The 23,390-nt window shown below is 37.9% G+C and overlaps 1 protein-coding gene across 1 annotated transcript in view; it reads left to right on the forward strand.

Moving 5' to 3' along the window:
* The window catches only part of LOC137273302 (centrosome-associated protein 350-like), a 122,162-nt gene that overhangs the window by 17,766 nt on the left and 81,006 nt on the right, over window positions 1-23,390 (forward strand). The window contains exons 3-4 of the mRNA XM_067805858.1: window positions 7,117-7,160; window positions 19,260-19,406. Of these exons, the coding sequence (XP_067661959.1) occupies window positions 7,117-7,160; window positions 19,260-19,406 (191 nt within the window). The remainder of the gene's footprint in view (window positions 1-7,116; window positions 7,161-19,259; window positions 19,407-23,390) is intronic.

Raw genomic sequence — 23,390 nt, forward strand, 5'->3', positions numbered from 1 at the left:
TGGGTGTTGGGATTACTGTGGGTGTTGGGATTACTGTGGGTGTTGGGATTACTGTGGGTGTTGGGATTACTGTGGGTGTTGGGATTACTGTGGGTGTTGGGATTACTGTGGGTGTTGGGTGTTGGGATTACTGTGGGTGTTGGGATTACTGTGGGTGTTGGGATTACTGTGGGTGTTGGGATTACTGTTTGCTTTCCTATTGCGTTGTTAAATTTGATTTATTAGAGCTGATTACAGCAATAAATTATTTCATTCCATTTTGGCAGGTGCTTCCACTTGAGAAAATTGCTTGTAGTGAAAACATTATACATATTCTTCCAAGGATCTACCAAGGGTACATTTTTGCTGGGTATATGGAATTCACTTTAATTGCAGGACTCCCATGAATGCAAGAATTCTCAGGAAATGGTAAATGTCAAATATAACAATGTTAATAAAAATATATACTGCTTTTAATTAACATATGTTTCTTCATCTTAGATAAATAAATAATAACAGACCCTGTTGTTTTCAGTTAATAGAAGTATGAAAAAAACAATGATAGGCAAACTCTTTGAGTGTGTATAGTGGATTGTAATGAAAACTGAAACACTGTGTCATTTTTGGCTTGCAGGAATGTTGTTTTCACTCTAAGACATTGGCAAGGTGGTGTTCTTCAGCAGTCTTCAATGTTTGTTTTGGGTGACAGATTTAGCATTTTTGTTAGGAATCTGACTTCTCAAAGAAACCTTCTTCGCATGGTATAGTGTGATTTGTGTGACTTCCTCCTGGATACCGCTAGCAAACAGTGACCTTCCCCACAAACTGCCTGCAGGGGGTGGTGGGTTCCTGATGGGATAAAATAGTAATGAGACAGTACACCTGATGGCACCTCGCTGGCAGCATGGTTTGTATCAGTAGTATCTCCCTAGTGGTCTTTTGGATATAGAAATGAAAATGAGTTCACACTGATCCATCGATTTTATCGATACTGTAGCTCTTTGATCATACTTTGTTTCATGTTTCATGGACTTTCAGCATCATAAATATTAGATGCACTATCATATGATAAAGATGTGATACAATACTCACATAGGTGCAGTATAATTTGTATCATTATTGTGGACTTTTTTTTCATAAATCTCAGACAGTGAAATTTAGCTTTGTGGAGAAACAAGTAAGCAGAGCTAAAAGCAGTGAAAATTCTGTTGAAAGGTCACATGCAACCAAAAGTCAAACATAATTAAAACACAGTTATCACTTATGCATGACATATAAAATGCATTTCTGATTAAGGAAAAAAAAGAAAGAAAATTATGAGCATATAATCGCTCAAAAGTGCAATATTTTGTACTGGGGTTTAAGTCCTCGAAACGAAGCAGCCGCGATACCGAACCCAGTCAGAGCAGGTGGGTGTACACTCATGTGTGACAAAGCTTTTTTCATTGGTCACTGGTTCATTTGCCGATATGCTTAAGCGGCTCTTTGTTTATGGCTTATAAGCCTGGTAGGTGTTAGTTACATGTGGTGAGTGATTGAAGTTATGCATTGCATATTGCTATTAGCAGATAGACAGGCAGACATATAAGTGTCAATAAACCAGACCTTTAGTTTTCTCTGTGACAGAGTCTGCTTATCACAATCAACATGTTTTTTTTATGTAATAAGTAGATTCTCTACTTGTTTGTGTACACAACCAAGATTAGACTACTGCTCACAACCTCATACTCCAGGCAGATATACTGTTTCAGGCTCCACGAACCTATTCACTGCGCATGCGTTATAGGTGCAGCACAGCAGCTGTTGAAACCACTTTTCCCCCCAGTTATGGGGGAAATTAAGTGAATTGATTGAACTCCGAATTCTTCATCACGTTTTTTTTTTCAACTTTATAGGTTGAATTGATATTTTTGATGATTTGTTTCAGTAAGTGCATACTGAAAGGTATCAGAATCTACCAAGTTTATGTTGCATGTGACCTGTAAGGAAATAATTGGACATTAACATACAATGATTCTTAATATCATGCACCAAGGTAACAGATGCCATTTTCTTTGGAATGTTTGTTTTGTTTTTCTTGTGTAGTTTGAAACATTTGGATCTTTTTCTTGAGAAAGTGTGAAATAGCATGATAAAGTGTAGGAATTATGAAGTATTTACTGAACCTTGAATAGGTCATCGGGTGGTTCTTGTGTCCACAGCCATCATACTGCTGGAGTATTGCTAAAAGTGACGTAAATCTGTATTCACTCACTCATTTGTCATGTAGATAATTGAACTCTTCTAGGTGTCTAGGAAACAAATATGTATAAAATGGAGACAAAAATGTAAATATATCATATGAATTGTTCTACAGTTGTGACAAGGTATATGGTGCATTGCACTACTTCATTGATTACTTGGTTGACAACCCTATGCTCATGATGTTGATCACTGGATTGTTTACAGACCACTGCCGTGTCACTGGGATATTGATCATGTTGATGAATGCATTGTTAAACAACAACCAAACTAAACCATATTAAAGGTTTATTGATTTCTGTTAATACAACAAACCACATTTGTCTGGTAGGCAGTCAGAAGTTGTGATGTCACTGAAAAATCTTGAATGAGATACATGTCTGAATGAAATCAGTGCCCATTAGTTTGATTGTTTATTTACCGTGCAATGTGCTTAAGATAGTTTGATCCACACTCTTCTCTTCATTGAGCCCTTGATAGTTTGATCTGAACTATACTTGTCTCATTGAGCACATAAAGAGATACACCGCTTATGATAGTTTAATCTGAGATCTACATCAGTCATTGAGTGCTTGACAGTTTCATCTGAGATTTACACCATTCATTGAGCCCACGTTAGTTTGATCTGAGATTTACACCATTCATTGAGCCCATGTTAGTTTGGTCTGAGATTTACACCATTCATTGAGCCCACGTTGGTTTCATCTGAGATTTACACCATTCATTGAGCCCACGTTAGTTTGGTCAGAGACCTGCTGAGTTCGGCGTTAAACTAAACTCACTCACTCACTTTATCTGAGACCTGTACCATTCACTGATCCCACGATAGTTTGATCTGAGAGGTACACCATTCATTGAGTCCATGATAGTTTGATCTGAGAGGTATACCATTCATTGAGCCCACAATAGTTTGATCTGAGATCTACCCAGTATAAACTGCTCTTGCTGCAGGGGTTTCTTTGGCACAGTGCCAGACTCATAAGAATGCATATTATCAGTATGGGTAAACATGATTGTAGTTTGTGGTTGTATATATTTGGCAATTTGCCAGGGATCACTGTCTTGAAGCAGTGGTCAATGTATTGGTCAAATGCCAATTCTCAAAGGGGTCAATGACTGACTAAATCAAGTGTGTGATATTCCTGAATACAGCAGTATATTTATATTGTCAGCAATCATGATATTTATGTTGATCGTTTGTATTATTACTCAATGATATCCTTATGCTTGTAGGGCCTTTTCACCTAGTAATTGGATGAAAAGGGGTTTGAAATTTCATATATCTGAAAGCATAGTTGCCACAATGATTGCCAGTGAAATAAGCCGTGAGTGCCCTGATGGCACACTTGTATATAATTGGTTTTTGAACGTATGTAAGCCATGCAAATCAAGGGGCAAATTGCAAAGAAGTAAAGAAGGTGCAAGAATATTTCGTTTTTCTTGAAAAGTTATTGAATTCCTTTCACACAACTACTTTTTAGCTTTCCTGGTGAACCCTGACACTGTCAAAGTGAATCGGTGGGGTTTCAAGATGATCCTTTCTACAAAAAATATATTAAGTAAAGGATATCACATGATTCTGAGGTTTTGGTTGAAAATGTAAATATGAAGGCGAGGGAAAGCCCAAGGGACGGAGGCCAAAACTGAGGGAGTGTGTTATATCTGCCATATAAATCGAAGAAAAAGATGAAAAATTTATCAAAATCGGTCATATAAACCTTCAATGCTGGATAATTAGATGATCATGTAATGAAACTACATAACAGTAATCAAAGTGATAGTAAAATCTGTGTAATGACGGTAGGCCTAAGTATAAATAGGTAACTTAACACCAAAATCCTCCTCGGCTGAGCAGCTATGAGGTTGAGCATCTGATTCATAATGCAGTTCTAGTCCAGAGAGGGAAAACATCTGCACTTTGACTTTGATCTTTGACAGCATTTTTCAATTGATGTCAAACACTTGAATGTTGATGTTGAAAGAATTCATTTCATGAAAATTTACTTTCAGGGCCAAATTTAGAATATTGTATATAATGTCCCAGGGATATTGTATATGACTCTGAAAAGTGGTTTACCTGAGAAAAAAAAATGACCTCCAAAACAGTTTAGATATGACATCTGAGGTTTATATGAGAATTTGAAGCCACTCTGCAGTAGTGTCAACTCCTGGTATTGTCATTATGGTCTAGAGTCATGTTAAGACAGTATGAACCCATGCTGCAGTACCAATCAGGCTGATGTTGTCATTATGCCATAGAGTCATGTCAACACCATATGAACCCACTCTGCACTACACGGCATCTGATATTGTCATTATGGTCTAGAGTCATGTCAAGACAGTATGAACCCGCTCTGCAGTACACAACTCCCGATATTGTCATTATAGCATAGAGTCATGTTAAGACAGTATGAACCCACTCTGCAGTACACAACTCCCGATATTGTCATTATAGCATAGAGTCATGTTAAACAGTATGAACCCACTCTGCAGTACACAACTCTCGATATTGTCATTATGGCATACAGTCAGGTTAAGACAGTATGAACCTGCTCTGCAGTACACAACTCCCGATATTGTCATTATAGCATAGAGTCATGTTAAGACAGTATGAACCCACTCTGCAGTACACAACTCCCGATGTTGTCATTATAGCATAGAGTCATGTTAAGACAGTATGAACCTGCTCTGCAGTACACAACTCCCGATATTGTCATTATGGCATACAGTCAGGTTAAGACAGTATGAACCTGCTCTGCAGTACACAACTCCCGATATTGTCATTATAGCATAGAGTCATGTTAAGACAGTATGAACCCGCTCTGCAGTACACAACTCCCGATATTGTCATTATAGCATAGAGTCATGTTAAGACAGTATGAACCCGCTCTGCAGTACACAACTCCCGATATTGTCATTATAGCATAGAGTCATGTTAAGACAGTATGAACCCACTCTGCAGTACACAACTCCCGATGTTGTCATTATGGCACAGAGTCATGTTAAGACAGTATGAACCCACTCTGCAGTACACAACTCCCGATATTGTCATTATAGCATAGAGTCAGGTTAAGACAGTATGAACCCACTCAGCAGTACACAACTCCCGATATTGTCATTATAGCATAGAGTCATGTTAAGACAGTATGAACCCACTCTGCAGTACACAACTCCCGATATTGTCATTATAGCATAGAGTCAGGTTAAGACAGTATGAACCTGCTCTGTAGTACACAACTCCCGATATTGTCATTATGGCATACAGTCATGTTAAGACAGTATGAACCCATGCTGCAGTACCAATCAGGCTGATGTTGTCATTATGCCATAGAGTCATGTCAACACCATATGAACCCACTCTGCACTACACGGCATCTGATATTGTCATTATGGTCTAGAGTCATGTCAAGACAGTATGAACCCGCTCTGCAGTACACAACTCCCGATATTGTCATTATAGCATAGAGTCATGTTAAGACAGTATGAACCCACTCTGCAGTACACAACTCCCGATATTGTCATTATAGCATAGAGTCATGTTAAGACAGTATGAACCCACTCTGCAGTACACAACTCTCGATATTGTCATTATGGTCTAGAGTCATGTCAAGACAGTATGAACCCGCTCTGCAGTACACAACTCCCGATATTGTCATTATAGCATAGAGTCATGTTAAGACAGTATGAACCCACTCTGCAGTACACAACTCCCGATATTGTCATTATAGCATAGAGTCATGTTAAGACAGTATGAACCCACTCTGCAGTACACAACTCTCGATATTGTCATTATGGCATAGAGTCAGGTTAAGACAGTATGAACCTGCTCTGCAGTACACAACTCCCGATATTGTCATTATAGCATACAGTCATGTTAAGACAGTATGAACCCACTCTGCAGTACACAACTCCCGATGTTGTCATTATAGCATAGAGTCATGTTAAGACAGTATGAACCTGCTCTGCAGTACACAACTCCCGATATTGTCATTATGGCATACAGTCAGGTTAAGACAGTATGAACCCGCTCTGCAGTACACAACTCCCGATATTGTCAATATAGCATAGAGTCATGTTAAGACAGTATGAACCCGCTCTGCAGTACACAACTCCCGATATTGTCATTATGGCATAGAGTCATGTTAAGACAGTATGAACCCACTCTGCAGTACACAACTCCCGATATTGTCATTATGGCACAGAGTCATGTTAAGACAGTATGAACCCGCTCTGCAGTACACAACTCCCGATATTGTCATTATAGCATAGAGTCAGGTTAAGACAGTATGAACCCACTCTGTAGTACACAACTCCCGATATTGTCATTATAGCATACAGTCATGTTAAGGTAATATGAACCCACTTTGCAGTAGAGTCACATCCTAACTTATGTCTAGGTGTAGCAAAGAGTAATGTTACAACAATATAGAATCTACTCTGTAGTGGTACTCAAGTTATCCCCAGCACAGCCAATGTGTAAGGTTATTATAGGCAATCCTGAAACCACCCAGTAGTTGAGTGACATCCCAAGCTATTGTCCAACATAGCAAACGGTAATGTTAAGACAATATTAAACCCACTCTCCAGTCCTCCAGCAGAGCCTATGTGTAAGGTTATTATAAGGAATACTAAACCCGGCCAGCAGTGGAATACCCAGGTTATTGCCAGGTAAATGTGGCCTGTATTCTCCAGCGTACTACTGCCACCAGGAGAGCATGTCTGGACCCGGCACCAGCTCTGTGTGTCCAACCCCTGCTAAAGCTAGCCTTGGATCTATAGACTATACCACCTACCACTCACCAGTCTGTGTCAACCGCTGTCAGCTACAGCGTGTGGAACTACAACTTTCCCAAGGGTCTTCACCATAATTTCATGCTTTTTCTCCTTTTTCGACAGATTTAAACTGGGCATGGGATACTATTGGGAAAGTTCGTTCAGAGGTGAGTAAAGCGTGTAGTATATGCTATAGTGTATGTGTAGTATGTAGTATAGAGTACTGATCCTGAGTGTGTGTGTTCATATGATAGTCGTGTCTCTGAGTTGTGCTGCATGTAGTGATCTTGGCATGGCCTGATGCTTGTGTTTAGAACTAACTAGCTGTTTAATGTATGTATTTACACATTTTACTGTTGATAAGTTTGACCTAGAAATAGTTGGCTTCTCAAGTTTCTGGGCATTATGTGTTAAACAATCAGGAACAATGGACGTACCACACTGGGTTCTCGGCTAAATACCATTTTACCTACTCACAGTCCATGCGCATGGTGGTAAATATACAACTTACTGCACGCTGACTGCAACACAACCATAAATACTTTAATGGGAAAGTTCAGGTTTAAAAAATATCTTTACATTCTGGAAGCTGTTGGTTGACAACATCTTCTGTGGATAGTACAAAATGTTCTTTCTGTGTGAATTGCATGTCACTCATGTCAGTAAGTGAATTACTTTGTTAATATGAGTATGTAAATACTGCTAGTACATCATGGTGCATGACTTGAGGATGCCTTAAAGATCTTGGTCAGAATTAGCCTCCAGCAGCCCATGCTTGTGGTAAAAGGCATCTAACAGGATCGGGTGGTCAGGCTTGCTAACTTGGTTGACACACATCATTGTATCAAAATGTGTGTACATTGATGCTTATGATGTTTATCACTGGATTGTCTTGTCTCGTCCAGATTCAGTTTTTTACAGACAGCTGCCATATGGCTGGAATATTGCTAAGTGCCACGTTAAACAAACAAACAAATAAACAAATATAAATTACTTGAGGAGCATTATTTTCTCTGGATTAGGACCTGACACTGACAGCAAAGTCACATATTACTACCAGAGTTATCATTGCCTTCCCTAACTAAATGAAGTGGTAGAAAGGATTAAAAATGTAGTTGTAGCCTGCTCTTGATGTTTTGAGATGCTTGACATAATCAATATTTAAAACAAACGGTCATAATCTAAAGTGCTCCAACACAGCCGATATCATTTTCTTTGAAAATATCATTTGTTTTACCTTTTTCATTTAAAACAGTTTGATCGTTTTCCTGAATAAAATATGAAATAGAACATTTCACATTTTTAATCCTTCATTTGATGCATATTTAACAACTATGATAGAGTCATGAAATGTTGACTGCCTTGAACTGATGTGGTCATCTTTACTCATTACTTAAAGGGGCTAGACCCGTGAACGTGAACGTGAATGCTTGCCATAAAAGGCGACTTTGCTTCTCGGAAGAGGCGACTAACAGGTTCAAGTGGTCAGGTTCACTGACTTCGTTGATGCATGTCATCGGCTCCCAAATGGGCAGATCAGTGCTCATGTTGTTGATCACTGGATTGTCTGGTCCAGACTCGATTATTTACAGACCGCCACCTCATACCTGAAATATTGCTGAGTATGACGTAAAACTAAACTCACACTCACTCACTCACTTAAGGAGGCGATGAGGTAGTCTAGATGTTAAAGCGTCCAATTATTACACTGATGACTCAGGTTTGATTCCCCACATGGGTGGAATGTATGGAGCTTATTTCTGGTGTATCCCGCTGTGACGATTGCTGGAATGTTGCTAAAAGTGGTGTAAAACTGCACTTACATACTGATGTAGGTTACTTCTCATGTAGCTGTTGTGGCTTATGCAGAAATACATCTCCTGTAAGCAAAAATTATATAAGTAGTATTTATCGTTCCAAATTCATTATAAGTTATGTAATTAATGTAATTGAAGGAGTTAAGTAGTCTTACAAAACTATGCACTGCACCATTTCATAGCTTTACAAGCCCATCATATTTGCTGTAAGGACCCTAGTTAGTTAATAAGTTTGTTTCTTCTGGACACTACAAACCCAGGTTTTGTAGGTCCAGGTAAAACACTGCTCATGATATTGACCACATGTTTGCCCTCTGCGTACTGAGCATGCTGAGTCAGGCAGTCCTCTCTTTCATTTAGTTAACAAATTTTGTTTTGTTCTCACAATGTGGAAAAGAAGTTTTTAAAATCTATGACATTACCTTGAAATGAACAGGTTAGTGGTTGAAGCAGAATTGTTTTACTCAGTTGGTTTCAACCTTCAAACTAAACACTTGGTTTTGTATCCCAAATTCCATATATGAAAATAATTGAAATAATTTTCACCATTAGTGTACTATTTTTATTTTAAAGAACTTGATTTTTTTTATGCCAGTGACATAATAAAAATGACACATTTTGGTTATCTTATTTAAAACTAACCAACAAATGAAAAATATATATATCATGTTTGAAAAATTCTTCACTTATCTGCTGATTGACAGCAGTGATTGTCTCCCCTGATAAGTCAGGACTGGACCCAGCTGAATGATCAATGCATGAATGGTGATTTTATGCAAGTCAGCAATATTCACCTGTCTGATGACAGTGTATTGAGGGCAATCCTTCACACTTGGGGAGGGCATGCTTCATTAGATGATGTGAACATTTTCTGCTTCATCAACTTCTCAGCTGTAGTTGAACTAAGTAGTTTAAGACAATCTCGCTGTGCTATTGCTTGTCTTCAGATCTCATAATATGTTATTCTTGAGCAAGTAAATAAAAAACACCAATAAATATGAAAACTATTGCAAAAAATTTAAAATGTACACTTGATAACAGAATCTATATACCATTGGTCTGTTAAGCAGGAGAAAGGTTGTAACCATAAAACCTATAAATAATTGAAAGGAAAATGCATCGCTGAAAACTGAGGACAGGCTGCTTTTTGCATTCCCATGATTCAGAGTTTCCTGCAAGATTCTGTCACGGGCATGAACCCAGTTCCTAACAATACATGGAGGTAGAGCAGAATTATCTGCCTGTTTGGTATCAATATGTGGATCAATATGGTATCAACATGGTTGACTTATCAATACTTGGGGACAGTGAAGTGGATATGCCTGGTTCAAATCAGTACTCGAAGACAGGGTGTTATAACAGAACGTATACTTGGTTCTTATCATTACATGGAGATAGGGTGGTATAACACAACATAAACACATTTAGTGTTGTTACTTTGTACTTATTACCATAGTTGCTCATCTTTAGACTTCAGGAATTTGTTTTATCTTTCATTTTTTATCATTAACTGAGAAAAGGTAGCTCCTCTTAAACTTGTTTTTTAAAATGTACACCCAGATTCGAAAAGTATGGAGGGTGTGAAAAGGTATAGATACCCACATAAAACTGGAAATACCCACTTTCTAATGTATGGGTATCATACCCACATAGCCGAAAGCTTATCTGGAGCTCTGAATGTGATAGCATAGCAAAATTCACAGCTTTCTTCTTATTTTTAGAAATAATCAGCAAGGATTTACTACAATGAATGTGTTCAAAAGTTTCATGGTTTTTGAACAAATCTGACCTGGACTGTGTACCTTGTGATGGTTGCTGACATCAGAGGGAGGGGAAGCTATACATGATTGTCTCCCTTTGATTACTCCCTGCTGCTGATGCTGTAAATGTTCATTAGTAGTGGTCAGGTTTCTGTATGAGTGGCGACTGTTGCGACTTGCATGTTGCATGTTTGCTTCAGTACATGTATGTGTGCATTAGTGCACAACGTAATGTACTTCCACCCTTTCAGTTGTATCAACCAAAATTTCATTGTTAAGAGCAGAAATTATGTTATTTTGCAAATTTATTCAGTATGAGTCATTGCAATTATAATGCTACAATTGTTTCAAAAGCAAACGTAGGAAAACATACTACAGAGAATAATGTGTATTTATGAGCCAAAACAAAACAGGACTTTTGAAAGTGCTTTCTCCATTATCCTTCAGTTTGAAGCTACCATTATGTCCTTGTGAAATTTTGAATGAGAATCAATAGTTGTTTCAGAATAGTATCTGATCTGAGATCCTGGAATATCTGGATTAGAACAGCCAATATGGAGAAACGTTCTCCAAAAGTGTAGCAGATAAAACGTGGTTCAGAATTTGTTCATCTGTGTTGGTTAAACAATATCTATTCAGCTTTCCTGATCAATGCAACAGGGAATATGTTTGAAATATTTCTTGAGTCTAGTGACAAATTGTTTGAGATTACATTTGTTCCTGTAGACATGTAACCGTGTAATCCTAATGAAGATTGAATCACCAGGGTTGTCCCTACCTTCCAAGAATCATGACCACTAAAATGTATGTCTTGATAGCCAAGTGGGCTATGAATGATATTTTGTGCATGTCTTGTACAGGTTAAAGGGTTATCAAAGGTTTGTATCCTGTCCATGAGTGGCCGGACATGAAGAAATCCTGACTGATGGTATTACATGTCAAGTCGAGATCGGTGTTCTGATTAAGCACTGACCAAAATAGCTAGATAGGGTCTTAAATATCATTTGAATTATGCCCATAACATTCCTGGTGTGAGCAGCTGATTAAAGTTGTAGTATGATAAGTCCGAGCTTAACATACGACTGGCAGATTGTTCCTACCAAGCCAGGTGCTTCTGTAGTTGTGTAGTTGGGTAGATTGACGCTCAGTTAAAAGGAACATTCAGAACCATCATCAAGTCTGAGGAAATCAAGATGTGGTTCATCTAACATTACAGAAAGGGCAGTGTTCATGAAGAGTGCTTCTAACTCTTAAGTAACAGGACATTGAGTACTGTCAATTTCAGATGTCTGTCTGACCCACTGAAAATTCTCAGCACCCATGGAATAAAAATTAAACACACATTTCAAATTTAACATTTCTTATAATTTGCATTGAAATTATTAACAATCATAAAATTTATTAACAGTCAACAGTCAGCTGTCAGTGGGTTGTAGACTTCCATGGGAAAAATCTGTCAGATTTGTCAATGGTCTGATAGAAACTGACAGGACCTAATGTCCTGTTGGTTTGAAACACCATTTGTGAACACTGCCGGACCATCAGCAAACCTGCTGGATTTGTCAGAGGGTCAGACGCTGTGAATGCTGAAAACAATGCAGAAATGAAAATGAGACAGTCTGAAGGTTTGAGATGAGTATCGGGTACTGTGATGGGGTGAGTAATGTATACCAATAAGGGGGACTAATGTAGCTGTGACATTAATTCAATATGAAATATGACTTTCTTCAGTATTTGCCTAAATATTGAATAATAATCCTTTCACTAAGTATAACAGGGTTTGGCGGAAGTAGTATGCTGTTATCTAACATTAATTTGACAGGGAATAGGACTTTTTTAGCTCATGCCTGAATGTGTCCCTGACCAACGGGATTAGATAAGACTTACTCTTGTGATATATACCACAAAAAAGGTGTTTCAAGAACAAGGGTCTACTTGATGCATTTTTCCCTTGTCAGTGTTGATCAAACTGTTAAACATAGTTTCTACCATCAAACTTTCTGTTAAAATAGATTCTTTGTATAGATTTTCATGAATTGCAGATAAAAGCACTCTTGCATCATTTCATCATGTTCAGTTGAACAATTAATGGACAATTAATGGTCAGTAAATTTGAAAAATTTGCCGAGAAATCATTACCAGATGTGATAATGTACCAATTGAAATTTCTTTTCACATTGTCATTTCTATATTAAGGAAATGAAATTGTTTTGATGTCTCAAATTATGATCATGAAATAGCATGTAGGTACTTACTATTAGCCTCTAAAAATTTAGTTACAAAATACCTGATGTTATGTATGTGCAATTAGTTGAAGAAATTGTTTCTGAAATTGTATTGAACATGTTCATCCTATATTCAGTTCTAGAAGATATCTGATGCTTGTATCAACCTATAACATACTATAATATATTGTGTCATCGGCAGTTCTGTTTGCCACTGTTCGACACATTAATGATATGGGATACTCAAAACCAGCAGCAAGGCTATTCACTGAGATGTCAAGTCATACATAATATCCGAAAACCTGTTTACTAAATGAAATGACAAACACTTAACCCGCTGGATGCCGAGCTTTTTTCAGGCGCAAATTTTCGTAAGGTTCGAAAAGTGATTGTTGTGCGAGAATTGCGCTCGCGTAGTTCTGGATCTCTGTATGGCTATAAACTTACACATACATGTAGAATATTTAATTTCCTATCTGTTGGTATAAATATAACTGTGACTACCTCAGGGATTTGAGAAATAGACACTGCTAAATGTCTAAAATTTTTGTATGCATTAAAAAACAGTAAATTTCTCCGTTTATTATCCTGCACCAATGAAAAAAACTCTGCTACAATCTTTTGTAATCAGTCATCTTTACGGAAAGTGTGAGCGAATAAAATACTTCTTGATACCTGAGCAACATAAGTGTATATGAAATGGATTCATGTGCTAATGCATAACGTCATACGCACAAAATATAAAATAACCTACAATAAATTTCGATTTTCTCCTGTGACGTCAAACATCAACAGAGAGGTCATGCATGTATAAAGATAAGGGGGCATTACTCCACTATGCTTTACATTAGGTCAGTGTAACTCAGATCACATGGAGAGAATTTGCTGTGGATACGTACATATTTTTGTCATTTTTTCTTCACAGTGGAGGAAACCATTCCAATACAAAGTTCACCAATGTGAGCGGATACCTTTTGGTAGTTTCACAGTTTGTAAGAAAAGATGCCAATGTACTACATGAGAAAGCAGGGAATAGCGATTTGGATGGTCCTATCCGATGCAAAATTTATTTCTTTCACTCCCATATTCTGCTGTTTGTGTAGATGTATTTTGATTAATTTTGCAATATTATTAATGGAGTAACAGACACATCCTTCAAATGTAATGAAATAACTGAAAATAATGCGACATTTTAGTTGACGTCATGGCATGTTTTGTGCTTTTTGTGATGTCGGAAAAAGACGACATTGGTTTAGTGTTTAGTATATATCTAACTTAGTTTCCACTCAATGTGTAAAAGGTCTCGACTTCTGTGTCAGAATTCAACACTTTTTAGACAAAACATAAAATGAATGGTTTTACCACTGAAATAGTGTCCTGAATATATAAAAAATTAGACGGTTTTACTACATATCATATTGTGAGCAACACGCGCACCTGTCTGGCATCATTTTAGCGTAAATGAAACTTTAACACCTGAATATTCATTGAATATTCATTTAGGATATAACCTTTTCCCCTTATGATTATGTACATTATTATGCAATTATTTTACTTCATAAGTATGCAATGAAAATTACAAAGAGATTTTTTTTTAGTATGGAATTATTAGAATATGGACATAAGGTTTGTCCAGATTAAGACATGACCTGGTTTATTTCTTTTTAAACAATTTCCCTAAAAATATTGTTTGAGTTAGATATTCTGCCATCAAAATATGTTTTCATCGAATTTGAGTTCACTTTATTATCTAAAAAAATGATAATGAATCATAACACGTTTTTGATAAACTTGCACCTGGTCAATTGATATTCATGATTGTTTTGTCTATAAAAATGACACAAACCAATGCAATGAACAAGACAATTCATTTAAATATGTGTGCCTCTACATTTCATAAAATGGACAAATCATTTTCATTAATATTATCAGTTTTACTTATAAGGTTGAATTAAATCACTGTTTATTAACCTGTTCATATGAAACTGCAATATTTATCCCAACGTATTGAATATTGTACATCAAAGTTCACTAAAGCACATGTTGCAGTTAATGGCTACGTGCGATCTTCCAACACTTGTGCAGAGGCTTAAAATGTGGTATAATACACTTACTGAGTCAATTTCCCATGTAAATATTATTCAAACAATCAAAAGCTTTCAAAAAATACAAACGCATACCTTATATCCACAAATGATATGGTGCTGAACAAGGATATATGTAGATACTGAATTCAGATTCGTGTAAAACTATCTGAACGATGCGCTTTTAAATGTACATGACAATACTGAAAGTGCAATCGGAATGATATGGCCATTGTGTTTACTCTTGTTCAATCGACCTTCACCTCAAAGAAATTGCCTAATATGTGCAACAATGTTGACGTGTGACATCACTACCGATGACCGATTTCTTTGAAAATGGCGGCTTCGCTGACAAGGGTAGACAGGATTTTATGAGGACTCTTTCTTTGATTCAGGGATCTTTTGAACATAAATGTGAGATGTAAGTAATCAGAATTATTCTTACTGTCTGCGTATTGTTATATGTTTTTATCGTTTGCATTGTAAATGATGGAAGAAGCCAGAAATGCCGACAAGTGCCGTTGTCATATTGCATGATTTTGCGTCAGTTATGGCATCACGCTGTAGTAAAAGTTTGACAGTTTCTTATGAATTATCAAATGATTGCTTTGTATATATTTTTAATTTGCCATTTCTTACTGTGATATTATTTGCCTGAATATTCTAAGCGTATTGACCCATTGTAAGCAATGATTACACGACTGGATGATGGAAAATTTCCTAAAATGCTACACAGCATTCATTTTCATACCAAGTATATTTCGTTTCGTTTTATCTAGACAGTTGGTATTGGTGACAAACACCATTTGTCATTTGATTCTGTGATGTTTGGGGAATTCAATGATGCATTTGTCGCAGCTGACTATGAAATATACATGATGTAATAGATGTCTCAATACCGGCCTTCTTGAAACGTGATTTTGTAAACACTATCCAATATGGCGGAAAGCACACCTCGGAGTTCGTTTAAGTGTATTTTCGAAAATATCCCAACCGATTCGGGGTTCATCAGTGATGTTTGAGAATTATCATTACTGGTTACATGAAAACTTGATATCAGTGATCATTAATATGTTATTCTGAAATTCATTACTCCCAGTAATTTTCCGATTTTCACATTTCAAAACATACTGCAAATAACGCTGTGAATCTCGATTTTGTACAGTTTTAAAGTTGACGACATTTATGATGAAGCCTATTTTGAAAGGCGATTTTAAGCACTTTAACTTGGTCTGAGATAATGGTATCAGGAAATGGGGAATTTCCGCAGAATTCAAAACTGTGAAGTGTATATGTTCATGGCATATTTAGACTTCAAAATGAGGGGTGAAGAGGAGGGAAATATATGTCCCAGTGGGATCCAGGGAGTTAAGTTATTAAAGTCAATTTCCTATCAAAATTATCTCTAACAATAGTGTCATGATCTTCTGCAAGAATGCAAATAGTGAGTGTTGTTGATGACGTCATTTGGGAAGCATTGCTGTCAATCATTCTGAGTTTGTGCCAGTTGCTGTCGGTTGTGTGGAAGCTACTCTGTCGGTTGAATCTGGTTGTCACAGTAGTCCCATAAATGGCACTTTGAGATCTGGGTAGGAATTTGTCTTCAGCAACCCATGCTTGTTTTAACAGGCAACTGACAGGGTCAGGTAGTCAGACTCGCTGACTTGGTAGACACATGTCATCCTGTCCCATTTGAGTATATAGATGCTCATGCTGTCTGAACTTGTTTATTTTACGGACCAGAGTTATATGAATGTGGGGTTAAACAACAACCGAACCCATAAATGTCTGGAAAAGGTGTTATTGTTTTTGCACCATATTCATGAACACCTTTTATGCCCAGAATTCCTGCAAGCCTTGAATAGTCCAGGAATTTCCACTTCCTCTTGGAGACATTTCATATTGGACAGATTTTAGCAGGCTCATTATAATCACACGATGCAGACATAATTGTCATCTTTTTCTAGCAAGTATTTATGACTATGAAAAGATTTTTGCTTGGTATTTAAGAGTTAAAAAATGCATTTAGCCCCATTACTTATTTTAATTGATGATGTATGGGTAAAGTGTTTGTAGTCAATCGGCTTGCTGACACTGAGGTATTTCTGGAAGTAGTTGTCTGATTAATAGTGCTTCGTCAGCATATTAGATATCTCATATAATGATTCGTGCTGTACAGGTTGTCTAGCACAGAAAATATTCCTTGGAAAAAACCAAGGCGCTCATAAACCATTGTCACACCTCTGTATTTTTTAGGTGAATGTTTGACAAGTCCTAGTGTAGAGTGCACTCAGCACCTTGTCAAATGTCTGTCGCCAGATGACCTACAAACCTGTCACTTCCATTTCTGAACCCTGAACATTCACCACCCACCAGTACACTTAAACCACACCCCTACCACCTCATACCCTCATGAACCCTACTCCCACCACTCTTCCTCCGCCCCCCCTTCCCCCCCAGTTCTTCCATTCCAACACACTAACCAGTCCCAGCACTCAAACTATCCTCAATACTCACCACCCCACGACACACACACACCACACCCCTAACCCCTTTGCTGCCCACGGCCCCTAACCCCACCACTCACCACCCTCCAATTCTCAAACTACCCCAACACACTTACCAACCCCAACACTTTACCTACCCTACCACTCGCCACCTCTGCACTTGTTCACTCCATTGAGAAAGTGCATTAGGGGAGTTGACTCTTTTGTTCTCTCTTTGAAAAGTCAAATGAAGAAGACATTAAACATTAAAATGTAATGATCTGTTCATTTAAATGTGAAAAACATTTTTATTGTTTCTTTGTCTTCAGTAAAAGCCTTATAATTAGGTGTAGGATGCAGTTGAGTCTACAAGCCAATATTTTGTTGCCAGAAAGAAGTTTTCTAGCTTCAGACCATTAATTAAATTCACTGACTAAAGAGTATATGAATAAATATATCCAGGCAGATGAATGTATGCAGAACCATGAAGTTCCTAGAGAACAGTCAGGTTAATTGAGACTGCTGTTCATCATATACACTTGAAACAGAGTGGACCTCAAACATCTTGGTTTAAAGTCTTCGCTTGTCACATTGATCATCCAAGTTCGATTCCCACATGGGTACAATGTATGGGCACATGGGTACATTTCAGACGTCTCCAGTCATGGTATTGAAGGAATATTGCTAAAAGTGGCATAAAACTAAATCATGCATTCACTCAAACATCTGGCTAGCCGCTTACAACATGCAGATTGTGTGGTTTGCCCAGCCGCCAAAAGTGTATTTTGACAAGGTTGCAATTTCAACAACCTTAAACAAACTGTTATTAATGCTGTATTCAAAACACTAGCTGCTCATTAATTATGAAGTTTGTATTGTACAAAACAGTTTCAATGATTATTTCCTTTCTATAAAGGGTTTTAAGCCATTCAGTTGCAAGGTTCCCTTATTGCTCTGTAAGTTTGTGTGGTACACACTAAGCAGTGGTGCTGTTTACTTATCAGTAACAACACTCAAGCATGAAACCTAATACCCTGTAATTTCCTGTAAATGATCATAAGTTAATTTAATGACTATCATTTGAAAAAGGTTTAATGAGGAGATAATTAATAGAGCACTTACTGACGTAATCCACACCGATGAGCAAGCACAAAGTGTTTGCAAAAAGAACATCATTAAAAATGTTGAATAAACTAATACTGAGACCTTTGGTGCTTTTCTATAATTCAAATACTCTGACAGTGTTTGGATAGTAGTAGACCAAATTTAAGACTCATAAATTGGTAATAAAAAAGGACAGCAGTGTTGTTTATTATCTCAGAGTTGGACATTTTCTGTGCTGGGACTAAACTCCCAGTAAGAAACTCTGAAGTAGATCTGAAGTTGAGATTCTTGCTAACCAACACTCAGGTAGGTTGGGAATATTGATGATTTGTATTGATTTCTTATGTTCTTTATTCTAAGAAATTGTGATACATTGAAAATGTTGTCTGTTATTATAGTCCTAGCTGAAAAATTTGGTTAAGTTTAGTTAAATTTTGATTCATTGTAAGACTGTACCAAGTGCTGTACCTATGTGGGTACAATGTATGACACCCATTTGTGGTGTCCCCCTCAACAATATTGCTGGAATATCGCTAAAATTGTGTTGTATGTTGATTCCAAATGAAGATTATCAAAGATGCCATGTTAACGAGTTTCAAAACTAATTGTTTAACCGGTGTGTACTGTGTACAGGACATATGCACCCAGTTTGCATAACAAATTACCCGCAACCTTAGTCTTCTTTTTTCAGAGTTGGTTTTGCTGCACCTGTATGTTTAGACTTTGTCGTGAAACCACAAAGCAATTTTATTGTCCCTGTTGATGAAATGTTCTCTTTCTTTTTGTTTAGATTCGCAGAATGGAGCACCGTCTGGACGACCCTGACCGTCATCTTCCACCACCGACCTCTGACCTTCGACCTTTAGTAGACTTAGGACGTGAGCTGGATCAGACGTACACTGTGCGGGACCAAGTAGCCGCAGCTGCAGCAGCCAAGGTCGGTCATGTGACTTGCTAGTATGTTGTTCCAGGATTGTCTTCCTGTCAGAGTCTAGGATAGGTCATGTGACTGAATGACACTCTGTTCCCCTATGTTGTCTTCCATTAAGCGGAGAGGGCGGTGAGGTGGCCAAGTGGTTAAAGCATTTACTTGTCAGGCCAAAGCCGCAGGTTTGATTTCCCACATTGGCACAGTGTGGGAAGCCCATTTCTGGTGTCCTGTGCCATGATATTGCTGGAATATTGCAAAAACTAAACTCACTCGCTCCATTCGGTGGAGTATATTGTTCCAGGATTGTCTTCCCATCAGAGTCACAGTATAAAAGGTTTCAATATGAACTAGAATATTGCCAATATGACATTAAATTATAACTCACTCACTCAGCATGAACTAGAAGTGAACTGGTACCCAATATGTTGAGATAATTGATATAATATTGATTGTCAGCTCGTCAATCGTAGCTGTATAAATAAACAAGTAAAATCCTGGACCTCTATTTTTGAAACTCTAGTAGTGCTAAGATAGTTGTTAGTGCCATACATTAACACTAACTTATGACTTTCTTAGTGCTGAGAGAGCTTTGAAAATCTAGGCCCTGGGGCCAGTTTCACAAAACTGTCATAAGCCTAAGATCTTGTAACTAGCAATTGCACCTCCAATGTTACAGTATACCAGGTATATATGCTACGAAAAAATTTATGAGATCTTAGGTTTACGAGAGTTTGTGAAATGGGGCCCCTGTATTTTAATATGGCTGACGTGGATACATACATGTTCAGTGAAATGACAACACCTTTTCTATACCAGGTTGTTTATTATGATGCAGGCCTTGGGACACGTTCCACAAACGATTATAGTGCTGTGGCTTTCATAAGACTATGCATAAGTATGGGTATAAGTAATCATCTTTGTACTATGATGGCTTTGAGGAGACGGCTGTATGCTCCATTCCCCACATGGGTACAATGTGTTAAGATATTCTGCATGGATAAATATGAAGAAAAGCCATGCTCACACACACTGAACATGACTGCTGCATGTCTCTGTATGGCAATATGTTCATTATATTATAATAGTGATGTTTCCGTATAGATTGTTATATTGTCATCGATCAACTTATGAGAAATGCCTATCTAGCAATTAAGTCATTGATTGTTGTTATTCATTGAGTCTTTTTTCATCAATATATGACAATGTGTTTTCATTGTGCTGTCCATTTGATGGCTGTTGATGTGAAGCACTGATTCATTTGAGTCAGGTTTGATTTGACTTGAGTGTAGAGTGCAGTATTTAGCACATCGAAGACCTATATTCGATTCCCCACAAAGTTACAATGTGCAAAGTCTGTTTCTGGTGTACCCTACTGTGTTGTTGCTGGAATATTGCTAAAATTGGTGTAAAATCAAACTTTCTCACTCGCTAATTATCAGGTGCTCTAACATCTCCAGCGTTTCATCCATGTAACTTGGTGCTTATTTAAAGCCAGTTTACACAACTGTGAGAATACGGTGTTTGAGAGCAAATCCACCAGCACACAATGATGGCAAGTCTATTATGAGTGTAATGGGTTAGCCAATATGGCCCCACCCCAATATAAAGCCTTGCCCTCTTTAGCCTTACTTCATATTGTGTCCAAGGACCTGGTTGGCATTATTCCATGACTTATGGCGGGGCTAAATAGCCTGTGACAATGTTACCCATTACCAAACACTGGCCACCTACAGCCTTATGAAACTCCTCGGTAGGATATGAATTGGTACGCTAAATTGTCCATTTGTCAACTTCACATTTGAGGACATATCATGGAGCTACTTCGAGCCTCATTGTAAGTCTTTGTAATGTTGTAAGTGGCACTCTTGACTTGGCTAGCCAGTAACCAAATGTCAGTTGATCTAACCTGTCATACAGGCCCTCTTATGTTAGTGAAGAAATTTTGCTGTAACGCTTATCAAATTTTTATTCTTATCTTTGGATTTTTGGCAAAAACATTTTGTATGTTATAGGATATTTATATAGCACACATCCAGGCAACTAGCGCTTGCTCAAGGTGCCGACATACATTTCCCTCATGTCAATATAAATGGTCCATCGTATTATCAGTCTCAACTCCCTGGGGAGTATACAACTCTTGCAGGCTCTAGGCGTACTGAGTTATTTGTAACTGTCTCATCCTATTGAGATACTCATTCACAGCTGTGTGGTCTGGGACACATTGTCACAGTACTTTGTCCATGTTTACTGCACGTTGCTGTACCCGCAACTAGGTGTTTGCATGTATTTATGTAGCTACCATCTGTTCATATACCATGAATTCATGGGTTCTTTTAAGTGCACAGGGTTCTGAACTGTACACTAGGGGTTGTGACAACACAGAAATAGTCTGCACCTAAAGTTGACTTCAAGGTTTTTACACCCGTCACAGGTGGGCTCGATCCCGACACCTCAACCTCGCTGGATCACTAGCCTGGTGGTTTAGCCAGCTTGCCCACGATGCCCCATTTGTGTCAAATAATACCATGGGGATAGTTGTTGATGACTGTGTGCAATTAGTTGTGCCTGTTCTGTGTCTGTGTTATGGCTTGGACATAGATGTGATTAAGTTGTGTTTGTGTTGAGTTGTAATCCCCTGCAATACACTACTGTAGTTTCACACCTTACAAAAGTCATGGATCTTTATGTAGGCCATATATTGTGCTGCAACGATTCACCAAACCTCATTTCCATTTGATTTTCAATATTGGTTCCTCCAGTCGATCATTTTCGATTTGATTTTTCATACAAAACATCAAATTTCATTGCGCTGAGTTGGCATTTCATCTTCAAGTCCATCGCTGCCTGACCGAACACTGAATAATCAATGCCTTTTAAGAAGTGGTCAATTATTATGCATGAATTACACTTTTCTAGTTAATATTTTAGTAGAATTTATTTTTTTACTAGGAAAGTATAGTCTCAAGTGTAAAGGTTATTACCTGTTGTTGACCTTCACATGGGACCTGTGAAATCTTGGCCTCTTATTCCTCAGCTCTGTAGCTAAAGGGTGTGAGAGGCAGCTTAGTGGTTGAAGCGTTTTCAAACCACACTGACGACCCAGGTGTGATTCCACACACTGATGCAATGCGGGTACAAATAGTCCCTATGCCTTTAAATAGATGTAGAATTGTCGTAGCACTAACATTGGTTTGTGGAAGGGGTTGCTATTGGCCAGAGGCTACAACAGTAACATCTCCCTGAAGGAACTTGGTATCAAGACTTGACTGACAGCCAGGGTAGCTGAGGCATGGCTTTGTCCTCGGCCAACAGTGGACGTCTTCAACAAGCACTGCCACAACACAGATCATAATCATGTTAAGTCTGGAAGCGCATTGGAATGTACCGATGGTTAGATGGTCATTTGGCTCAGATTATGTCTGTGACCTTTGTTAAAAGGATGTATTTTACATTCATCCAAATGTTTCTTTCAAAAATAACAAGAAGTAATTTAAACTTTTGCAGTTACCGCTTATGTGTGTTTAAGCTTGTCTGTGATTCCTAGGTTGAGTTTCTTTAGATTTTATCAGAATAATAAGTCAATATCTGAAAGAGTATCTAACTACTGGGAATCTGTTTGGAATGAGATCTGAAAAGATCCTGATACCTCATGCTTGTCATCAGATGTGTCTGAAAAGAATGTCAAGGTGGTCACATGTTGTGACTTTAGTGACTGTCATGATCTGACGGCACTGACAGATCCTCATGTTTCAGTCATTGTTCTTCATTGTTCAGTGATGATTCACAACACCAGTCACTATGTTTGCATTCCTGAGAGTTTAATCCGTGCCAGTTTTAGTTCTTGTGATGTCTCAACCAGTCAGCTGTTTACAGTTTGGTGTGTCTGTCCTGCACTATCTGCCCATCGAGATGTGCCATGAATGAGTTCACTGAGACACGCTGTCTCTCTGGTTGAGTGTATCTCTGACACTTAAGCTGACATCCATGTTA

This window comes from Haliotis asinina, chromosome 2, assembly GCF_037392515.1.
Source record: "Haliotis asinina isolate JCU_RB_2024 chromosome 2, JCU_Hal_asi_v2, whole genome shotgun sequence".
In the NCBI taxonomy this organism is placed as follows: Eukaryota; Metazoa; Mollusca; class Gastropoda; order Lepetellida; family Haliotidae; genus Haliotis; species Haliotis asinina.